Consider the following 22462-nt stretch of genomic DNA (forward strand, 5'->3'; position numbering starts at 1 on the left):
CCTTAGACCAACAGCTCTGGGGTCCACCATGGCGGTCGCTGTTTGCCCCTTGACTCAGCACTGGGACATCCTATCGGACAGTGGCGGAGCCCGAAGCCCTTGTAAAAACCGGAATGGTTCCGATAGACCTACAGGCCATGGAGCGAACCTTGCTCTACTTTGCGAGGTGCGACACTCAGAGAGGAGAGGGTGAGATTCGAACGGATCATATACGGGTCATACGAGAGGAGACTATCGAGAGATGGCTACAAAGGTGGACAAATGAGAATCGGTACATTTATGAGAAGCTAAAAGTTGCAGACGATGTGGAACACACATTCTTGCACTGCGAGCGCTGGTTCGAAAGACTCAGGGAATTGGAAACAGCGATTGGTGACGTTCCGCCTGAGGCAATAGTCCAGAGGATGCTGGAAGACGAGAGGAAGTGAAAGGCGGTGATGAGATACGCCTAACAAGTACTGAGCGGGAAGCTGGTTGACCTGGACGCAGCGGCGAAGAGTATGAATGCGGAGGTCTGGACGCAAACACAACGAAGATGATATGGAAAATCACCAGATATGGTGTCCACCTCGAAGTAATGCGTAAGCGGGTTTTAAGCCGGTACCGTTGATAACGAAGTCCGACATAAGGCGTGAGACGTTCTCGTCACATGCGTATAGCATTTTCCCATCCTGACCCGCAAAAAAATAGTGTTAACCTTAAATTTTGCGCAATGACTTCTACTAAGGTCTCCGTCATCTAAACCAAGTATGGCCTAAATCGGTCCATAACCTGATACAGCTCCAATAGCATGACAATTCTTATCTATTATCCTTTGCTTGCCTATAAAGAGAGACCGAGCAAAGTACTTGACAAATGCTGTCAATGGTGGAGGGTATATAAAATTCGACCCGAACGAACTTAGCTCGCTTTTCTTTGTTTATAATTTTTTCCATCCTATCGATGCCAAAATATTATTTATGAATATTAATGACAACATTTTGCCTTAGCATAAACATTTCTACAACAATATTTTGAAAGATATTAAATGAAGAAAAATAAAAAAATTAAGTTAAACAACAAATAAATCTAAAATTTGACAACATACCATGCTACGCTTTGTCTAATAGAAATAATGTATTTTATTATAATAAAATATCAAAAAACTATCATTGATATGTTATGATCTATGAACATGAACAAATTTATGTCCAAGAAAGTCATCATATATATACTCCATCCTCCAACATGAATTTCGTCATCCCGTTTCTAACACATCGCAATTTTGGTGTAAGACCCCATAAATTGCCACGACATTCTGAAGCTATCTAGCCGTCAGTCTATACATCTTTCAACAGTACTCTAACTTACCAACGAGTAAGGCTATCCACTTGAAATCATAGAATTAATAAAATCATAGCATTGATGAGATTGTAGAACAGATCATATGGCAGAATTTATGGGTGCGAAGAGTATTATTATGGTAGCAGCAGGAGACAAAATTGAAGAACACCTTTTGCCTACACAGTTGTTACCACTAAAATTTCCCTCTTAAGAATCACACATCTAGTCAAGTTCGGTTAGGTTAAGTTAGAAAGTTGATAGACGATGAAAGATACATTAACTGTCTAAGTATCTAAGCAGTCAACTGTGTGACCTCAAAGAGAAGGAAATCTCTTTTAGACTATGTGAGGTAAACTAGCATTGCCTCGGGGTGACCACAGGATTCCTCAATATGGACCTATCACACCAGAGGTCGTTTGTTATCCACACCTCCATATACAGCCGATATAGCGCTATACAGCCTATATATACCGCAGCAGTTGGTGTTTTCACTCCCAGTGATATAGACTGACATATGTCATCTGTTATTCGGCTATAATCACTTGATGGGCATTGAAGGCCCCTAGTATTTCAATGCCCCCATCCTAGTATTTCAATGCCAAAATTATTGCGCGTTTAATGAGTATGCACCGAACAGAATTATGGGCGATTGCAGTAGGTCGCCAAACCCACCACTATTGGATGGGGATGGGTTTCCGTTTGTAACACCTCAAAATATTGAACGCGACCCCATAAAATATATATATTATTGATCGTCTTGGCATGTTTAGTTGATCTAGCCATGTTCGTCCGTCCGTCCGTTCTTTCCTTCGCCTGTTGAAATCACGATAGCGGTTGAACAAATAAAGATATCTGCTTTGGAGATTGCAAGTGGCCTATTTAGTTCAGTTCGATTCAGTTTTGGATATAGCCCCCATATAAACCCATCTCTGATTATGTCTTCTTGAGCCCCAAGAGGCCATAATTATCCCCTATACCACTACTGTGATACAGGGTACTATAGCTTAGTGCATTAGTTTGTAACACCCAGAAGGAAGAGAGATAGACCCATTGATAAGTATACCGATCGACTTAGAATCACTTTCTGATTCGATTTAGCTGTCTGTCTGTCCATATTAATTTGTGTTCAAAGTACAGGTCACAGTTTTCACCCGGTCGTGAATTTGGTCCTTTGACCTATCTTCCCAAAATTTTGTATAACGTTTTCCTAGACGACTACCGCTATATATGAGAAGTTTGTTCGAAATCGATTCAGATTTAGAAATAGCTCCCATATATATGTTCGTCCGATTTTGAGAAATATTGCTATAAAGTGCTTATTTGTCAACCGATTCTCTCGAAATTTAGCAGGGAGAATTTTCTTGTGACCCTTGATATTACTGATTAATTTCATAGAAATCGGTTCAGATTTAGATATAGCTGCGATATATGTATTTCGCTCGATTGTCCCTCCAAGAGCCACTGCCAGCAAATTTATTGACCAATCTTGCCAAAATTTTGCACAACACTTTCCTCGAAAACTACCACATTATCTGAGAAGTTTAGTCGAAATCGGTTTAGAATTAGATATAGCTCCCATATATATGTTCGTCAGATTTTGACTAATTTGCGATAATGTTGCCATTTGTCAACCGTAGTTATTACAGTTGACACATATTTGCTCGAAATTTGATACGGATTGTTTAATAAGCCATCTGAAAACATCCGCCGAAGTCCATCAAAATTGGTTCAGAATTGGATATAGCTCCCACATTGTACTTAAAGTGTAAGTGTAGGGTATTATACAGAAGGCACCGGCCGACTTTTGTCCTTCTCGCAAGACTCTTGCCAAATATGGTTTTAATCGGTCTATAATCTCATATAGCTCCCATCAGCGACATAGCCAGGGGAGGGGGGGGGGGGGGGGGGGGGGCAACATGGGACCTGCCAACAAAATAATTTTTTCATGGATATATTTCAAGTTTCTGGTCGACCGAACTTAGCACATTTTTACTTATTTCAACTTTACCCATAAGCAAAGAACACAATTCTGGAGAGAGCACTCCATCTTAAATTCCCATAGATTTGAAGTAAAAAGGAGGAGCTGTAGAGCAAAACGTTTACCTTAGAGTAAAAATCCAATTTGGACAAACTTTTAGAGTGCAAATAAAATTCAACAAAATTTAATACTGAAATAATTTTTTTTTTTAAATATTGATCAAAAAATTTTTTTTTGACAAATTCATTCAGTTACCTTCAAGTTTTTTCAGCTCTTTAAAGCCAAGATTATTTTATATTATAGTTTTTGGTTTTATTTCTCTTTCAAGAAGAGCTTAATGATGAACGAATTTTTGCAAAAGAAAAGAAATTCGGAGAATATCACAACACCAACTATGGTATTACGTATTTCGACCTCTCGCTTAAGGCGTGGTGTCAGTAACATTGAAATGTCATTTTTTATTTGGTGATCTCACACAAACATTACATTTTTCATAAAATAACAAAAATCCTCCATTCCCTATGTTCATTGTCAAAAAGAAGCTTTAACAAATTTTATCCATCAAAAAAATTCACACATTCACTCAACATAATCCATACAACATAATCTCTGTCTGTCTCCCCTCAGCCTTAGACCAAAATCACTTCCATGAACTAGAAAAATAAACATACTTCAATCATCATTTATTTGCCCCTGTCACATGGAAGTGCAATTTATACGCACGCTTCACTTAACCTAACCATGCCTTGGCCTGCAGAAGAAAAAACAGAGAAGCAAACATACCAAAAAGTTCAAATCTAATTTTGGAACCTCCATGCCAAATGCCAACTAGACGCAAACATACAAAATTCATAGACATTCAATGAACTTAAGACACACCATGTAAAATTGTTCTTCTATTTTTTTGTTTTTTTTTCGTGCTAATGTTGCCCCACAAGGAAAAGTCCTACCAAAATGCCTAAAATAGCAAACAACGTCAAAGAACATCGTTGCTCTCATTACTCACAACTCTGGCACAACGAGACACCAACACTGTCAAAACTGTATAGGAGGATGGGAGTGAAAATCCATTGACGTCACACTTGCAGGATTTGCAAAAAAAATGAACATCGAAGAGTTGGCTCTACAGCAACAATGGCATCATAAAAACGGGCCATATCCCAATGGGAGGTAGACGACCCATTGTAATGACGCCAAAACCATTAAGGCTTTCAAATGGTTGGCACAAATGTTGCCAAATGAACACTCTGCCTATGGGGGAGGGAGCTATGCTTGAGTGTGGTTCTATTCTTATTTTAGATTTTTTTTGCTCTTGTGGTTTTTGTGTTTGTTGCCTCAACTTACCAATAGTTCCCATTTTGCTTTTCTCCGTTGAGCCGAATTCTGGAATATCGGATATTCCAAAGGAAATGGTTCTTCTCAATTTTAGCAGCCCCACTTTGATGTTTGTCTCGAAACCGTTTGTTCCAGTCAAATTTTGCTTTGGCACTTTTTTAAGTTTTTTGGCACCTTCTTTTGATTTCCTCGCTATTTAAGTTTTATGTTTTGAGATTTTTTATGATTTTTCTTTAATATCACACTTTTATATTGGATTTTTTTTAACAAATTTTTCTCCTAAAACAATTTTGTTGTCACTTTTGTTTATTTTCTTGCTAAATTAATGATCGTGTGTTAATTTTATAGCTTCAAATTGATTTCCATTTCATTACTTTCAAAACAGACAAGGCGCAAATCTCATTCGTTTCGTTCACAAAAGGAATATTCAATTATTTTTTTTTTTTTTTAATTTTTCCTTCTCCGTGATGTTGCCTTAAAGAGTGGTGCGTTCAAAATGTATTGCCAATTGCCTAAGCGAATTCGTTTTATACTTGCTACAAATTGGCAAAACAAACACAACGAACGACATCTACAACAACAAAGGCAACAAAACAAATTGCTGCAAAAATTTGGAAATTCGCCTCACGCTGCTCTGCGTTTTCCTGTGAGCCGAAGAGATAGTAAGACAGCAACGCATTGCTCGTGTGTCTTCGCACATTGGCTGGCGACAAGTGAAAGTTCTGTTAACCGGCAATCGCAGTTTGGAGAAAGAAAGTGAGAGAGGTAAAAAGAGAGTAAGTGTGTGTGAGAGTGAGAGAGAGGGAGAGCGAAGGCGAAAACAGATTCACGTGTATGCGTATTCTTAGTTCTCAGATGTAAACAAACAAATCGGTTTAACTAAAAAGGGAGCCTCACTTAAATTTCTTATTAAACAAAAACTTAAACACAAAAATTTAAGATTATAAATAAAGAAATAGATTAGAATACAACAGAAGTGGAATATGAAACAATTAAATACAATAATAAAATAAAAACTAGCGAAAAATAATGTAAAATAAAATAATATAAAAAAATTCAAATTATTTAAAACACAAAATAAATTAAATACAAAACTACAAAAAAATTTGAAACCATTAAGGAAAGGCAAATATAATACCCTACACCACCTAGAATACGTAGTCCTTTTTATACGTAGAACTTATCTTGAAAGTTATATCGAAACCCGTGCCAATTTTGATGACACATACATGGACGTCAAATAGAATATCTCACGCCCTAGAATGTAGAGATGTGACCAAAATTGTGGTTTTTACTGCCTTAAAAGTCCATATCGGATGAAATATATACATTGGAGCTATATCTAAATCAGGACCGATTTTTACGAAATTTTGCGTACGTATTAGAACGTCAAGTAAAACACCACAAAATCGGAGGAAAACTGTGGTTTCTACAGGCTAAAGTATATTTCGAATGAAAGATATATCGGGGACCTATATCTAAATCTAAACCGAATTTTATGAAATTTTGCACATGTATTAAGACGTCAAATAAAACACCTCGTGCTGAATCATGTTAAGATTGTAAAGAACATATCGGATAAAAGATATATATGTGACCTACATCTTAATCTAGTCCGAATCATATGAAATTTTGACCTCGCATTGGGACTTTAAATAAAACAATTCACCCTAAATTTTGTAGAAATCGGGCCAAAATTGTGCCTACTACAGCCTTAAAAGTCCAATTCAGATGAAAGATATATATAGGAGGTATATCTAAATCTGAACCGTTTTTATGAAATTTCGCACACATATGAAGACATCAAATAAAGCACTTCACGCAAAATTTAGTGAGGATCGGACTAAAATTGTGGCTTCTACAGCCCTAAAAACCCATTTCGGATGAAAGATATATATTTGAGCTATATCTAAATCTGAACCGAACCCATATCGGGCCATATTTGGGTTGGAAGTCGAGAGTCTTTAAGCTGCTCACTGTTTAAAATTTCACAAAAGTCAGATAATAAATACGCTGTAAAAGGCTCATTTACACACAATGGCAAATGCCTGGTCTTTAGGCCCTAAAGCTGAAGATAGGTCTCTATAGCAGAAATGATTCAAATTCAAGACAGATGTTGGGAGTTTTATATACAACTCACTCATTTTAGCGAATTCGGATAATAAATGCGCCTGTTAAAGGCTTAAGACCCTTAATATGCTCCGATATACACCATATTCGGGTCGGATGTCGAGACCCCTAGTGCAAATCAATGTTTCAAATTTCAGAAAAATCGAAGAATAAATGCTGTATCTAAATAAACCCCAATCTGGATACATGTTGGGAGTCTTGGTACAACTCACTCTTCCTGTTATCGGTTTCAGATCCAAAATCGGCAGATCGGTCTACATGGCAGCTATATCAGTTTATGAACAGATTTAGTCCTTACTAAGCATAGTTGTTGGAAGTCATCCCAAAACGATATATGCAAGATTTCAGACTAATCGGATAAGAATAGTGCGCTCTAGAAGCTGGATATGAATTGCGCCGTTTAGAACTCAAGAAGTCAAATCAGGAGATCGGTTTATATGGCAGCTATGTCAGAATATGGACTGACTTAGACCATCCTTAACACAGTTGTTAGTTTCGAACTAAGTCATAGCAAAACTATATGTGCAAAAATTTCGCCAAATCGGATAAAAATTGCGTCCTCTAGAAGCTCATGAAGTTAAATTGGGAGATCGGTTTATATGTTTGCTATATCTAAATTTTAATCTATATGACCCATTTGCAATCCCCAATGACCTACATCAATAGTAAAAGTCTTGGCACAATTTCAAGCGGCAAACTTTATGCGTTCAACCGCTATCGTGATTTCGACAGATAGACAGATGGTCTTCAACATCCATACGAAGTATGGTCCGAATCGGTCCATAACCTGATACAGCTCCAATAGCATAGCAGTTCTTATCCATTATCCTTTGTTTGCCTATAAAAAGATACCAGACAAAGAACTTGGCCCAGCCGAACTCAGCATGCTTTTACTTGTTTAAAACTTAGTCGTGATCTTCTCATGATTCGTTAGTGCTCATTTTCTTGTGAGTTGTGTTAGTGTTGTTGTTACTAGCGCTCACACACAAAAATTTTTAATTTAATAACGGTCACGCACGATCAAGTGATTGAATTGGGACTTCATTCAGGAATCACGTGACTCACACGTGAGTCCGATCTCCATATTCGGAAGAATGTAAAAGGGTCTACTAAAACTCATTGTACCAAATTTCAGCGAAATCGGTTAATAAATGTGCTTTTTATGGGCCCAAGAACTTAAATCGTGAGATCGGTATACATATATGGCAGCTATATGCAAATTGAAACCAATCTGAACACTATAGCTCACGGTGCCAATTCGAAACCGATAGAAACCGATCTGAACCATATAGCTCACGGTGCCAGATCGGATTATTAGTGCGCCTTTGATGGCCCAAGAGCTTAACTCCAGAGATCGGTCTATATGCAGCTTTATCCAAATATAGACTGATCTAGGCCATATTCGGTAAGAATGACAAAATGAATATATACTTCCAGGGACCCAATATGTCAAATAGGGAGATCGGATTATAGACTGATATAACACGGTAATTGGAAGTCGTTTTAGAACACTATGAGTACAATTTCAGCCAAATTGGTTTGCAACTTCCGACCTCCAGGAGCTTAAAAGGTCAAATCGATAGGTCGGTTTATATGGGAGCTATATCAGTTTGTAAGCCGAATTAGAACGTTATTAGTACGGTTGTTGGAAGTCGTAACAGAAAACTATGTTCAAAATTGCAACCTTATTTGATAACAATTATGGCAACTAGGGCTCAAGAATTCAGATCGAAAAACCATGAAAGCTTTATCGAAATCTTATCTTATCGGCCTATATTTGGATATAGCTGTCAAAAAGTCTCAAGCCTTCCTTATTACCTGATTCATTGAAATTCGAAAAGTGAGTTCTGTTAGAGCCCTTGATATCCATATCTAATATGGTCTCAAACGGGCTATATTTATGTTTAACTGTCATATAGACCGATTCCCAGGTATAGGGTCTTAAAGCCATAACAGGCGCATTTATAGCCCAAATTCGCTGAAATTTGAACAAATGAGTTGCACCAGGCCTCTCAATATACGGACCTAGTATGATCCACATACGACTTTAGTTAGATATAAAGGGTGATTTTTTTGAGGTTAGGATTTTCATGCATTAGTATTTGACAGATCACGTGGGATTTCAGACATGGTGTCAAAGAGAAAGATGCTCAGTATGCTTTGACATTTCATCATGAATAGACTTACTAACGAGCAACGCTTGCAAATCATTGAATTTTATTACCAAAATCAGTGTTCGGTTCGAAATGTGTTCAAATTTTGACAAATTTTGTTCAGCGATGAGGCTCATTTCTGGTTGAATTTTGGGTCTTAATTCCAGGCACATTTGATAGCAGTTTTCGCTGAAATTTGAAACTGAATATTGTCATCTAAACCGAATATGATTCTAATCGGTCCATATTTGGATATAGCTATTGGACATAGTGAAGTTATAATAATTTGGATAATACATTTATCCATGGTGATGGGTATCCAAAGTACGGCACGGCGAATATATGTTTATTTTGTTTTGGTTGTTATTTTCACGAAACTAACAAGGATCAGGCTAGGAATTGTTTCCGGTATATGCTTAAGAAGTAAAATCGGATGCTCCGTTTTTATTTGGGAGTAATTTTAGGTTAGAGACGGATTCAGACTATACATGGCATGTATTTTCAGCCAAATTAAATAAGAATTGCGCCACATAGAGGCTTTGGAAGTATAATCGGGAGGTTGGAGTTTTATCAGGTTATAGACCGGTTCAGACCATACTAAGCAAGGATGTTGGAGGTAGGAGATATTATGCAAAATTTCATCCAAATCAGATAAGATTTATGCCTTCTTGGGGATCAAAAAGTTCAATCGGGAGATCGGTTTATATGGGAGCTTTATACGGTTCTGGACCGATTGAGAATATACTTGACAAGAAGTTTGATGGTCATGAAAGAACCGGTATGCAAAATTTCAGCCAAATCGAATGAGAATTGGCTGAAGGCAATTTGGGATATGGGTTTATATGCGGACTTTATAAAGATGCATATAATCGGAATTAAATATTGCTTGATGTTGCAAACGTCATAAGAAAAGTAATACTAAGGTGTGAAAAATAAACAGTCAATTTAAATGTAAAGGAGCAAAGGCGGAGGCGAAAAAAAAATAGCCGTAGCGGAGCGGAATAAAGGTACCCGCTCCGGATCCCTGGACCAAGATTTTTATACCCTGTAACACACAAGTAATATGGTTGTAAAAATCGGGTAGCTCGATATTGATTTTGGACCAATGCATTCTTGGGCAAAAATTCTTAGAATTTGTTGCATATTACGCTTTGACAACCGCTTGGTATGTATGTGTGTTTGTTTTTGTCTTGTTAATTGACCCACGTTACGCCCACAAATGTAGGGCTATTTATTAGGTAGGGCTTATATAACAAACTCTTTCAAATTTCACCAAAATCGGGTAATAAATACGCCTACTGTGCCCCGAAAAAAGTCAAATCGGGAGTTTGTTTTATATGGGGGATATATCGCAGTGGGTATGCAAAATATGTCATCTCTGCTGTTTAACTCCTTAAGGACTATACTCAATACTGTTTGAATAACACCGCATTTAAATATTTTACAATTTGCGCATTATCTCTTAAATTTACGATTATCATTTAGCAAATTGTAAACAATAGTGTTTATTCCTTATTAACATATGTAAGAGTATGTCCGTCAAAATACTTTGTACATTTATCAAAAACTAATAGTCTCAGCGTGATTGTAACAGTTTTGTTTTTGCTTGAACACAGGTAAACATTTCTCGGTGAATTTACTGCAAGTGAATACATGACGTCATCATGCCATGTGCCATAATTAGAAATGAGATTCATTAAAAAACCGGAAATTCCTTAGCGTAAAGTTAGAAACGTACCTCAGTTCAGTTCTCTAAAGCCTTTAGCCCATGTCAAGTGACTTTTTAAAAGATTTTCTTAACCCACAACTCATGCCATTGGGCAAAGATTTATTTTTAGCATCAAAAGCTTCTGTTAAAAACACATTTTTATAAATACATGCCTATGGAATGCAAAAATAAACGCTAATGGTTGCCATTAGCTAGTCTACTTACTTCCTTTTCTTCACCTTATTCTTTACCATCTCTCTCTCTCTCGCTCACCTCTCTCAAGTGTCGATTTATTTACACATTGAACTGAGGGTATGTGACAAGTGACACCGTTGCGTATGAGTTATTATCGTTGCTCATACGCTCATGTGTTCCACATGAGGGAATTGCATACGTAATACGATACTCACTATTACATGGCTTGTAAAGAGTTTCAAGGTTATTTAGTAAACTTTCTCTTAATTTTTCAAAACGTAACGCAACGAAACTTTTGCAACTGACATTTGCATGTTCACGCTGAAAGCATGACCCCAGAATGTTGGTTAACGATTGCAAAAGACAACATTAAACTCACCAAGGCTATTGTGAGTATTCTTCTTTCCATTCTTGTCCAAATACAAGCACACGTGCATTGATGTACCACAAGATATGTTCACACATTTGCTAATAATAGCAAATAAAGAGAATTAAAAAATTAGTTTACAGCCTTTGCTGCCTTAATCGCCTGCCTTTGATGGAACGCATGCAACAACCTAACCCGAAAGATGATATCCATACTCGTACACACACCTGCAGACTTTTCCGAACAAAGAAATGTGGAATTCGCGTGCATAAATCTTGAAAGTAGTTTTCGCAGTGGGTTGCTTGCTTCGCTCGCTATTACCCAGCAGATGATTATCAAAACTTTAGCATTTTTGTTCTCCACAACATTCGCTCATGTTAAGCATGGTAACAACATTACACCTGCCGCACACACCCACACATGCAAATACAAGTTTTTGGGTGTAACGCAAAACAAATTTGTTCTCAGTATCCAGATATCGATGTGGGGTATCCAAACTATTTTTACATTAACTCCAAATATCGGTTCAAAGCACTGGACCAACTCAGCACAATGATAAAAGGGCAATCCCTTGCCAATTGAATTGTGGGTTCCATTGCAAATGCAAATATTGCCCATGAACATTCCACTAAGGAACAGGAGCAAACTTCTCACATATCAATGAGTGCAGTCCGTTATAAGTTTAAGCTCAATGATAAATTGCCTGCTTTTTATAGACGAGTCCGAACGGCTTGCAGCAGAGCGACAACTCTTTGGAGAGAAGTTTTCATTTGACATAGTACCTTACAAAGGTTACCAGCATGAGGAGGGGAAAACCACCGCTAAAAATTTTCTTTCTGAAGGTCCCGCCAGGATTCGAACCCAGGCGTTCAGCGTCATAGGCGGACTACGGTGACATCCTTTTGGGGTCCATTAAACGGCTTCCAGCAGAGCAACACCTCTTTGGAAAGAAGTTTACATGTGACATAGTACCTCATAAATGTTGCCAGCATAAGAAAGGAAAAACCATCGCTGTAAAACTTTTTTTGGCGGTCCCGCCAGGATTCGAACCCAGGTGTTCAGCGTCATAGGCGGACATGCTAACCTCTGCGCTACACCCCCTTTTGCCTCCTTTTGGTTTCCATTAAAACTTTTAATATCTATAGTCCAAGAATCCTTCAATCCTTGACTACTTAAGCAACAACAGGAAGTAATTTTTAAACCAATTTACCAAAACGTTGCATGTTAATCATCTGATTATTCTTGGCATGCATTAATGATCCAAATCAGTTAACTTCCAGTTTTTTCTTAGCTAATTTTTAATATTTTTTCACACACATCCTAAGGTAGAAATATTTCCATACATATATGTATAAACCTTGATAGTTTCCATTCAGACTGCTTTTGGTTTTGTGCCTATGTTTACAATTATTAACTTAGCTCTTAGTGCCCACCCATCCCCCCGTGAGCAACCCATTCATCCAACTACTGAATTCGCAAGCATATCAGCTGCAGAAGAACGGAAAAGCCTAGGAATATAACATGAATTGGTAAATTTATCGAATTAGTTATCTGTAAAGCTTTTGCCAGTTCGTTACTTGGAGCGAAAACACCGCGGCTCGGTTCAAACTCCGGTTGTGCTCGCCTCCTCTGCCCTCTCCCACCCACCGTCTCTCCATCTCTCTCTCTATCTACCTTTGAATATGCTTAAGAAAGCCAATGGGACAACATTGGAACATAAAACAAATGTTGAGGTAGTCACGAATAATACGGAAATTATTGAAAGTGTTTTGCCACAGGAAAGTGTAACGCCAAATGAAAAGGAAATTGCAGAAGTTAGTAATGAAAATGTTGGCAAAGTTACCTCGAAGGATCAACAGAATGCCAACACAAGGCAAACCAAATCGGCCAAAAGGGAGAAGCTGAAGACCATTTTCAATGATGAAGCAGCCAATAAACAGCAAAGTCAAGCAACTGCCAAATCCCAAGTGGAGGCTACTGCAAAGGCGAGCAAAAAAACCTTAACTCATTTCAGCCAAAAGAACTCGGAGATTCTGGTGACCGATGCCATACGGAAACTCACCAAGAAGTCAGTGACCAGCGGCAGCAATAAGGACAAACAACCCCCATTTGCCACTCCAAACGATAGCACTCCCTCAGCTGTGACGGCTCATGGCAGTGTCATAATCGACAAGCAAGTGTCGGTCTCGGGTCCCTACAAGCGAGTCAAATGCATCTACACCATCCTTAACAATGATCAGATTAACGTCTTGCGCCGCCATGCCCAGGACGCAGTGAAGCAAAACAAAATCTTTACCATCAGAGGTAACTACCATTCAGTGCGTCATGCTCTCAAGTCCCGAGGATGGGTGGAAAAGTTGGAATATCATCGCAGATCGACCTTTGTGCCCAGCTCCCAAATCAATGTCTGCGATTTGTCGCAGGTGCTGCCCAAACGCAAGACTGGCGAAACCCAGCGCCAGTTCATAGCCAAAGTGGAGCGCAACATAATGTCGCGCTACATAGAACATGTGCCCTGTGACCTGCTGTGGACGCCGCACAAGGAGAAGGCCGATTATGTAGACCAATCACGAAATCCCAATATGCTTATTAACAAATTCAACCGAGCCCCCTTCACCAACAAGGAGAATCTTAATGCCTTTCTCAGAGATATAGCAGCCTTCTATGAGGAGGGCGTGGTCGAGAGTCGTTTCCCACGCTGCTTCAATGTTTGGTCTCCCGAGGAGTTGGGCGAGTTCATAGAACATTTTAAACTCACCGCCTGTGTATCATTCATACGCTGGCTGGTGGAGAGATATCAGGCCGGGGGATTTGATGCAGTTTTCTCACCTTTGGGCAAGGTTCCCTTCAGCTGCATTGAATTTGCCTTTAAACGCTGCCACGAATTCATTGATACCTGCCTACACAATGACATTGACAACGATGACCCCAATATTTGGGAACATGACTGGGATGCCTTTCTTAACCACCACTACCAACTCACCCACGAGGGCTATAAAATCCTTGCCGATCCCCAGCGTATAGTGGAGAACATTATAGTCAGGGGAGTGCAGATGATTGACAGTCTGCTGCCCTATTGGCAGCAATACTCCATAGATGGCTATCAAAACCTTTGGATCATAAAGCCAGCGAACAAATGTCGTGGACGTGGCATACTCTTGAGTAACAACCTTAAGAAAATTGTCAACATAGTTAATCCTCCGATTGCCTCGAAAAGTCGTTTTGTGGTGCAAAAGTATATGGGTAAGTTTTTGTGAAGTACACGAATCACACACACACACACTCGCCGAGCATGTGATGGGGTGCCAACAACAGCAGCAATGCAAAGTAGTGCAAAAAATGAGAACAATGAACGCGATAGACCTACTTTCCATATTTCATAGAACTTGACACACACGAACACCGCGACCGCTCCACCAACACGTCATAGGCATTTGCAAAGAGAAAACCAAAACATAAAACCCACAAACAAAAAGAACAATAACAGCCAATGGTAGACCAAACAGTGTTGCCACCAATAAAAACCAATTCGAAAAAAAAACCAAAACAAGCATAAAGACAAGCGATTGGCAAATACAGACACAATATTTCACATTAAAGTGTTGCTATACAAGAACATAAGCCCGTAGGAATTGCAAATTGGTCAGTCACTGATATAGACTGACGATGACAATATATGGAAGATATGTGGGAGTAGGATATCAATGTGACCTTTTAAATTTATGGCTTAACGTTTCAGGGCCTACCCTACAAAAGATTTTTGGGAGTAGACTACAAATATGGCATCCATTTTTTAAATCGTGTGCCAAGGGTTATGATCAAGCGTTGGTGGTTGCTCTATCCCAAAAAAACCTAGACACAACAAGTAAAAGCGTGCTAAGATCAGCCGACCCAAATCTTATATGGATCGCGTTTGCCAAGTTCTTTGCCCGATATCTCTTTATAGGCAATCAAAGTATAATGAATAACAATTGCTATGTTATTGGAGCTATACCAAGTTATAAGCCGGTTAGGCTTATAACTTGACCGGTGGAGGTCATTGTGCAAAATGTCAGCAAAATCGGATAAGAATTACGCCCTCTATAGGCTCAAGAAGTGTAATCGGGAGATCGGTTATTATGGGATCAATATCAGGTTATTAACCGATTTAGACCATATTTGGTACAATTGTTGGAAGTTAAAACAAAACACTTCACGCAACATTTCAGCCAAATCGGTTAATAATTGCGCCCTCTAGCGGGTCAAGATCCGAGAACAGTTTATATGGGAACTATATCAGCTTATTAACCGATTTAGACCATACTTGGCACAATTGTTGGAAGTTGAAACAAAACATTTCATGCAACATTTCAGCTAAATTGGATAATAATTGCGCCCCCTAGCGGCTCCAGAAGTCAATATCCGATATCAGTTATATGGGAGCTATATCAGGTTATAAACCGATTTGGGCCATACTTAGCACAGTTTTTGGAAGTCATACCAAGCATTTCTAGCAAAATTTCAGCCAAACCAGATAAGAATTAAGATACGAGATCGGTTTATATGGCAGCTATGGCAAAACTTGGACCGATATGGATCATTTACAGTCCCAACCCAGCTACACCAATAAAAAGTAGTTATGCAAAATTTCAAGCGTCTGGCCTGCTTTCGACAGACAGACGGACGGATGGACGGACTTGGCTAGATCGACTTAAATGTCATGACGTTCAAGAAATAAATTTTTTTTAGCGGTGGTTGTCCCCTCCTAAAAACTTCTCCCCAGAAAGGTGTCGCTCCGCGGCACGCCGTTTGGACTCCTTATCGGACTGCACTCATTGATATGTGAGAAGAATTTTGCCCTTGTTCCTTATGGAAAGTTCATGGGCAAATTTCATTTTGCTCCTTTTCTTCTGTTAAGTTTTTTATATACTCCGTCATAGGATGATCTGTCTGCCCGCTAGTATGTCTATTGCAAGATAACTTTCAGTTTCTAGAGTACCTATAGGCTGTAGTTTTATACCGGTGCCAAATGTGTGTTATCTGTTTACCATTTGTGTGAAAGCTAGCAAATTGTTTTTGTCAACTCATAGAAACAATCTTTCCCATCTAATAACATTTTCATGGTCATGAGCACAATATCGCACTTTGGGATAATTAACGTAAAGAATGTATGACATTTTATTCAAATAGTTAAAAACAATACCGCCATCCAAAACTGTTTGTAAAATCCCAAGCAGGCAACCCTGGTTATCATTGCAAACATTCCTACACTCTCACACACCTACGCAGGAACTTCGACATATGCATGCAGCACGAGGTGCCAAAAGCAACGCGAGTAGCAACAAGTGTTCAAACAAACCTCAAATCCTTGCTTGTGGTATCTAATGTGTCTCTCTGTCTCTTAGATATTTTAAGCAGCTCATGCGCTGTATATTCAACTTCACCTCTTCGCCTTCTATATACCCTACATAATTATGCTCTCTGCAACTCTCTCTCTCTCTCTCTCTCTCTCTATCCCTCTCTCCATGTTTTGTTTATTTTGCAGAACGTCCTTTGATTATCCATCAAACAAAGTTCGACATACGTCAATGGTTTCTGATATCCAACATTCAGCCACTTATGATATGGATGTACAAGGAATGCTATCTGCGCTTCAGTTCACAAGAATACACACTGACCAATCATCACGAATCGGTGCATTTGACCAACCATGCCATTCAAAAGAAATACACAAACAATGGTAAACGAGACAAACGTCTGCCCAATGAGAACATGTGGGATTCCTATTCATTTCAAGCCTATCTGCGGCAAATTGGCAAACAGGAATTATGGCTGGAGCGCATCTATCCTGGTATGCGTAAGGCAATAGTGGCTGCCATTTTGGTCTCTCAGGATCACATGGAGAGAACTCCCAATACATTTGAGCTATTCGGTGCTGATTTTATGATATGTGAGAATTTCTATCCCTGGCTTATTGAGATAAATTCGAATCCCGATTTGGGGGCCACCACCAGTGTGACGGCACGCATGTGCCCCCAGTGTCTGGAGGATGTCATAAAAGGTAATTAAAAACTAATGTAAATGCTTGGAAAATTAAAACAAGGTAGGAAATTTGATAGTAATATGAATTATAAAATTTTTTTCGTAATGAATTTGTCATAGATATTCTCAATAAGATTTTAATGAAATAAGATTTTAGTAAAAACAATTAAAAGCGTACAAAGTTCGGCCGGGCCTCATTTTATATACCCTCCACCATGGATCGCATTTATCGAGTTTTTTCCCGGTATATCTTTTAAGGCAAACAAAGGATATAGGAAACGAATTACAATGCTTTGGAGCTTTATCATGATTGAATGGAAAGTTGGAGAACATAGTAGAAGTAATTGTGTAAAATTTCAGTCAATTCGAATAGGAATCGCCCATAAGGGGCTCAAAAAGTAAAATAGGGAGATCGGTTTATATGGGAACTGTATCAGGGTATAGGCCGATTCATACCATATTTGACGGTTACGTTGAAGGTCATGGGAGAAGCCATTGTACAAAATCTCAAAGTCACCAAATCGGAAAAGAAATGCGCCCTCTTAAGGCTCAAGAAGTCAAGATCCCAGATCGGTTTATATGAGAGCTATATCAGGTTATGAACCGGTTAGAACTAATCTTAGAACAGTTGTTGGAAATTATAACGAAGCACCTCATGCTAAATTTCAGCGAAATCGGAAAAAAATGGCGCCCTCTAGCGGTTCAAGAAGTCAAGACCCAAGATCGGTTTATATGACAGCTATATCAGATTATGAAGCAATTTGAAATATATTTAGAGCAGTTGTTGGAAATTATAACAAAATACCTCATGCAAAATCTCAGCCAAATTGGATAAAAATTACGACCTCTAGGGGCTCAAGAAGTCAAGACCCAAGATCGGCTTATACACTATTAAGAAGTGTTTATTACACTATTAAGAAGTATTTATATAAAATTTCAAGCGGCTTGCTTTCTCTTGCTTTCGACAGACAGTAGGACTGATTGATAGACGGACTAACATGGCTAGATCGACTTAAAATGTCATGAATATATATACTTTATGGGGTCTTATACCAAATTCGTCACGGACATTGAATATTTATTAGACAATAAATACAAGTCACTGTTCAATTTTGTTGAACAAAATATTGGTCTTTTTGGCAGCTTTATCCAAATATAGACCAATCTGAATCATATAGAATACGGATGATGAAAAGCCCAACATAATTCACTGTGTCAAGTTTCAGCAAAACCGGATAATAAATGCGCCTTTTATGGAGCCAAAATTTAAATCGAGAGATCGGTCTATGTAGCAGCTATATCCATTTCTGAACCGATCTGGGCCATTTATTGTTCGATCTCGGCGAAATCGAACAATAAATGCACCTTTTATGGGCCCAAGACTGTAAATCGAGAGATCTTTCTATATGGCAGCTATATCCAAATCTAGGCCGATCTGAGCCAAATGGAAGAAGAGGGTTGAATGGGATAACATATCTCACTGTCCTAAATTTCAGCGAAATCAGACAGTAAATGCCGTTTTATGGGCCCTAAACCTTAAATCGAGAGATCGGTATATATTACAGCTATATCGAAATCTGGACCGATATAGGTCAAATTGGAGAAGTATGTCGAGTGGTTTAACAAAACTCAAATTTCAGCAAAGTCGGACAATAAATGTGACTTTTACGGGCCTAAGACCTTAAATCGGCGGATCCTGCAGCTTTATCTTAATATAGTCCAATCTGAGCCATATTTGGGTTGGATGTCGGGAGGCTTAAAATAACTACTGTTTGAAATTTCACCGAAATTGTGTAATAAATGCAGCTTTTATGGACTTTGACCCTTTATCGGGAGATCAGTCTATATGGCAGCTATATCTAAATATAGTCCGGTCTGAATCATATTTGGGCCAGATGTCGGGAGGCCTAAAACTACTCACTGTTTCAAATTTTAGCAAAATAATAAATCATATATTGGTATTAGACCCTCTATCGGCCATACAGCAGCTATGTCCAATTATGGTCCAATTTGCCTCGTTTAAGAACTTAAACAACGTGTATCAAAAAGACTTATCTGTGCCAAATTTCAGCTCAATATCTAAAATTTTGTGGAGTGATTACAACAGACGGACAGACAGACACACGGACATCGTTAAATCGTCTAATAACTACGGTTGAAAATTTTAAACACTATTGCAAGTTACCCAAAACCTGACGTATATGTGGTATATGTGGAAGCATTATCTAAATTTGAACCGATTTCGACCAAATTTCTTAGATATTGCGGTAGTCGGCGAGGAAACCGTTGTGCAAAATTGTGGCAAAGATTGGTCAATATATGTACTTCCAGTGGCTCTACAAGTGAAAATCGGGTGATATACATATATGGCAGCTATCTCTAAATCTGAACCGATTTCTATGAAATTCGCCAATAACGTCAACACTTATAACAGAATCCCTCGTGCAAAATTTCGTGAGAATCGGTCTACAAATGATATTATAATTGCAATTTTAGTCCAAATCGGGCGAACATACATATGGGAGCTATATCCAAATCTGAACCGATGTCTATGAAATTCATCAATAATGCCGAGACTTATAAGGGAATCCCTCGTGCAAAATTTCGTGAGAACCGGTTTACAAATAACGATATAATTGCAATTTTAGTCCAAATCGGACGAACATATATATGGAAGTTATATCCAAATCTGAACCAATTTTTTTCCAATTTCAACAGGCTTCGTCTCTAGGGCCATTGAAAATGCTTGTGCCAATTTTGAAGACGATCGGATGAAAGTTGCGACATGTACTTTGTACACAAATTAACATGGAAAGACAGACAGACAGATGGGCAGACAGACGGACGGATAGACAGACGGACAGACAGACAGACGGACAGAGAGACGGACAGATAGACAGACAGACAGACGGACAGACAGACAACCGGACAGACAGACAGACGGACAGACAGACGGACAGACATTGCTAAATCGAAGCAGCAAGTGATTCGGAGTCGATCGGTATGGGTCTATCTCTCTTTCTTTTGCGTATTACAAATTCACTAAGTTATAATACCCTGGACCACAGTAGTAGTGTTCCCATTTGAGTCCCATTTAGTTCTGTTAGGGATACGTCTTCTTTGATATTATAGTGGTAAGTGGTGATTTCACATTTTTGTACACCATACTACATGATTGGGCTTAATGCCTTAACACTTGGATGTGTGATTGGTACTCCCAAATGCCGACCCACCTTAGATTGGTTTCCAAGGTATGTAGTCATTTGAGCCCCAGTTTATCCCATGTGGTCATAATATACTGGTCATATTTATTCCATATTGTCATAATATATATGTCCATCTAGGAGATTTTATGGTTGAAAGGACGTCCTTGTTGTACCTGTGTCCGAACGGCGTGCACATAGAAAGAAAAATGTTCATCATATTAATGATTTTGTCATACCATTTATGAAAATATTGTTTAAATACGTCCCAAAGAAACTTTTCATAACATTTATGAAAATCAAATATATAGTTTATGAAAAGTTGTCATGACATGTATGAAAAACTTTCATAACATTAATGAAAAGTTTCATAAAATTAATAATTATTTTTATTATCTTCATGAAACCCTATTCTACTGTTTATGAGATGTGTTCATTACATTTATAAAAAAGAAAATAAAACCCAAAGTTCCCCCCAAAAAATTCCTCCATCAAATGTTCATAAATGAGACAATTTTCATTGTATACCAACGTGGATTTTTATATTTATGAAAAAAAATATTAATGGTATGAAAATTTTCTTTGCATGTATGAAATGAAGGTTCATAAATACAAGAAATTTTTTCATAAACGATCATATTCATACATTTTAATTCATTAAAAATTTTCTTAATATTTATGATGTTTTCATTAATATAATTAAAATGTTCATAATATTTATAAGCTAAAGGTTATGAAACACGATCATTACATTTATGAAGGAAAATTCTCTCTTTGCAGAGCGACACCTTTCGTATAGAAGATTGCCCTTCTACATAACGTGCGAATTTCATGCTTTGAGAGATTTAAACGATTTTTTCTTAAAATGTTAGTTCATAATTTTGTTTAAATTCATAATTCATATAAAATAAAATTTCACAGATTTTTTTAATATCAAATTCTGCATTTATATTTTTCCTATTCCTCTCTTTTTGCAGTGGTAATTGATCGTCGCAATGATGGCAAAGCAGATGTGGGTAACTTTGAATTAATCTATCGTCAAATAATACCTCCAACACCTGCCTATATGGGCCTGAATCTTATCGTCCGTGGCAAACAGATCTCAAATCGTAACAGCAATAATCACAACAACTATGGCTATCAGCGCAAGGAGAAAACCTTACAGACTAGTCAACTGTATAAGCAACGCACCTCGATTGCCCTTGCCAATGCAGCAGCAGCGCAGACAGCCCACAAGCCCATGCCGGCTTTCAATGCCACCGAGTACATAGAAAAATGCCTCAATGCTGAGATTGTCAATAGTCCTCGCAGCACCAGTGTGCCTAGTTTGATAGGTCTATCGAATAGTGAACGGAAACCTTTCCTTAATGCTGAAATTGCTTTGGACAAAAAAAGCAAATCCTTTGCCAATTTGGCAGCAGCAGCCGCAGGCCGTATAACACCTAAACCACCCAGTCCAAATCCTATATGCGATGTTTATTCCACCCTAAAGAGACACCGTAGCTGTGGTCCACGCCTGAATACCCATTGTGGAACCAAAGATCTACAAAAATCCAAATTTTTTGTAGGCACTTACAATCAGCAGAAGGCCATAAACTCCTCGCGCAGTGCAGGACGCTTAAAACCCAATTTGCTTGACACCCCCTCACTAAGTGTAAGTAAATCGGCTGACAATATAAAAGAGCTAAGTAGCAATGCGGCCAATACAGGCGCCAAAACTGCTACCACAAAGAGTCTTAGTCCCCTAATACCTGTACGAAGTGCCCTTACTTTGAAATCACGCCTAGCAACTGCAGTCTGCAAGGAAAAGATTTCTGAAAGCTATGAATCCAATTCCACGGCAACCATGCACGCCATAGGCAGAGGTATTTCCAGCTGGAATACAAAAAGAAAAATCAGCGCTCCGAAACAAATGCCTCTCCAATCAATACCTTAAGAAGAGCTACTGCTTAATCTTAAAAGTGCAATAGAGAAAGAGCAGCAATGCATTTGGCAACACTTTCCCCCAGTTAAATATTGTTGTTATTTTAGCTTTAAGAAAAGTTGTTT

General features: G+C 38.4%; 2 protein-coding genes across 2 annotated transcripts in view; one reads left to right on the top strand and one right to left on the bottom strand.

Annotated features, from left to right (window-relative positions):
- The window catches only part of LOC106085341 (serine/threonine-protein kinase meng-po), a 39619-nt gene extending 34471 nt beyond the window's left edge, over positions 1-5148 (bottom strand). Inside the window, exon 1 of the mRNA XM_013249589.2 lies at positions 4646-5148. Coding sequence (XP_013105043.2) covers positions 4646-4658 — 13 coding nt within the window. The 5' untranslated portion in view covers positions 4659-5148. The remainder of the gene's footprint in view (positions 1-4645) is intronic.
- A 7723-nt stretch (positions 5149-12871) lies between these two features.
- On the top strand, positions 12872-22412 carry LOC106085643 (tubulin glycylase 3A). Its single transcript, XM_013250346.2, has 3 exons — positions 12872-14432; positions 16714-17229; positions 21391-22412. Exons 1-3 carry the CDS (start codon positions 12872-12874, stop codon positions 22347-22349), a joined length of 3036 nt encoding a protein of 1011 aa, XP_013105800.2. The 3' UTR covers positions 22350-22412.
- The last annotated feature ends 50 nt before the right edge of the window (positions 22413-22462 follow it).

This window comes from Stomoxys calcitrans, chromosome 3 (genome assembly GCF_963082655.1).
Source record: "Stomoxys calcitrans chromosome 3, idStoCalc2.1, whole genome shotgun sequence".
Lineage (NCBI taxonomy): Eukaryota > Metazoa > Arthropoda > Insecta > Diptera > Muscidae > Stomoxys > Stomoxys calcitrans.

Excerpts from the sequence above, each read along its gene's own strand:
- LOC106085643 (XM_013250346.2), top strand. The coding sequence starts at position 12,872 with ATGCTTAAGAAAGCCAATGGGACAACATTGGAACATAAAACAAATGTT. Across the intron at positions 14,433-16,713 it reads TGTGGTGCAAAAGTATATGG|AACGTCCTTTGATTATCCAT; the intron begins GTAAGTTTTTGT and ends TTTATTTTGCAG. Across the intron at positions 17,230-21,390 it reads TCTGGAGGATGTCATAAAAG|TGGTAATTGATCGTCGCAAT; the intron begins GTAATTAAAAAC and ends CTCTTTTTGCAG.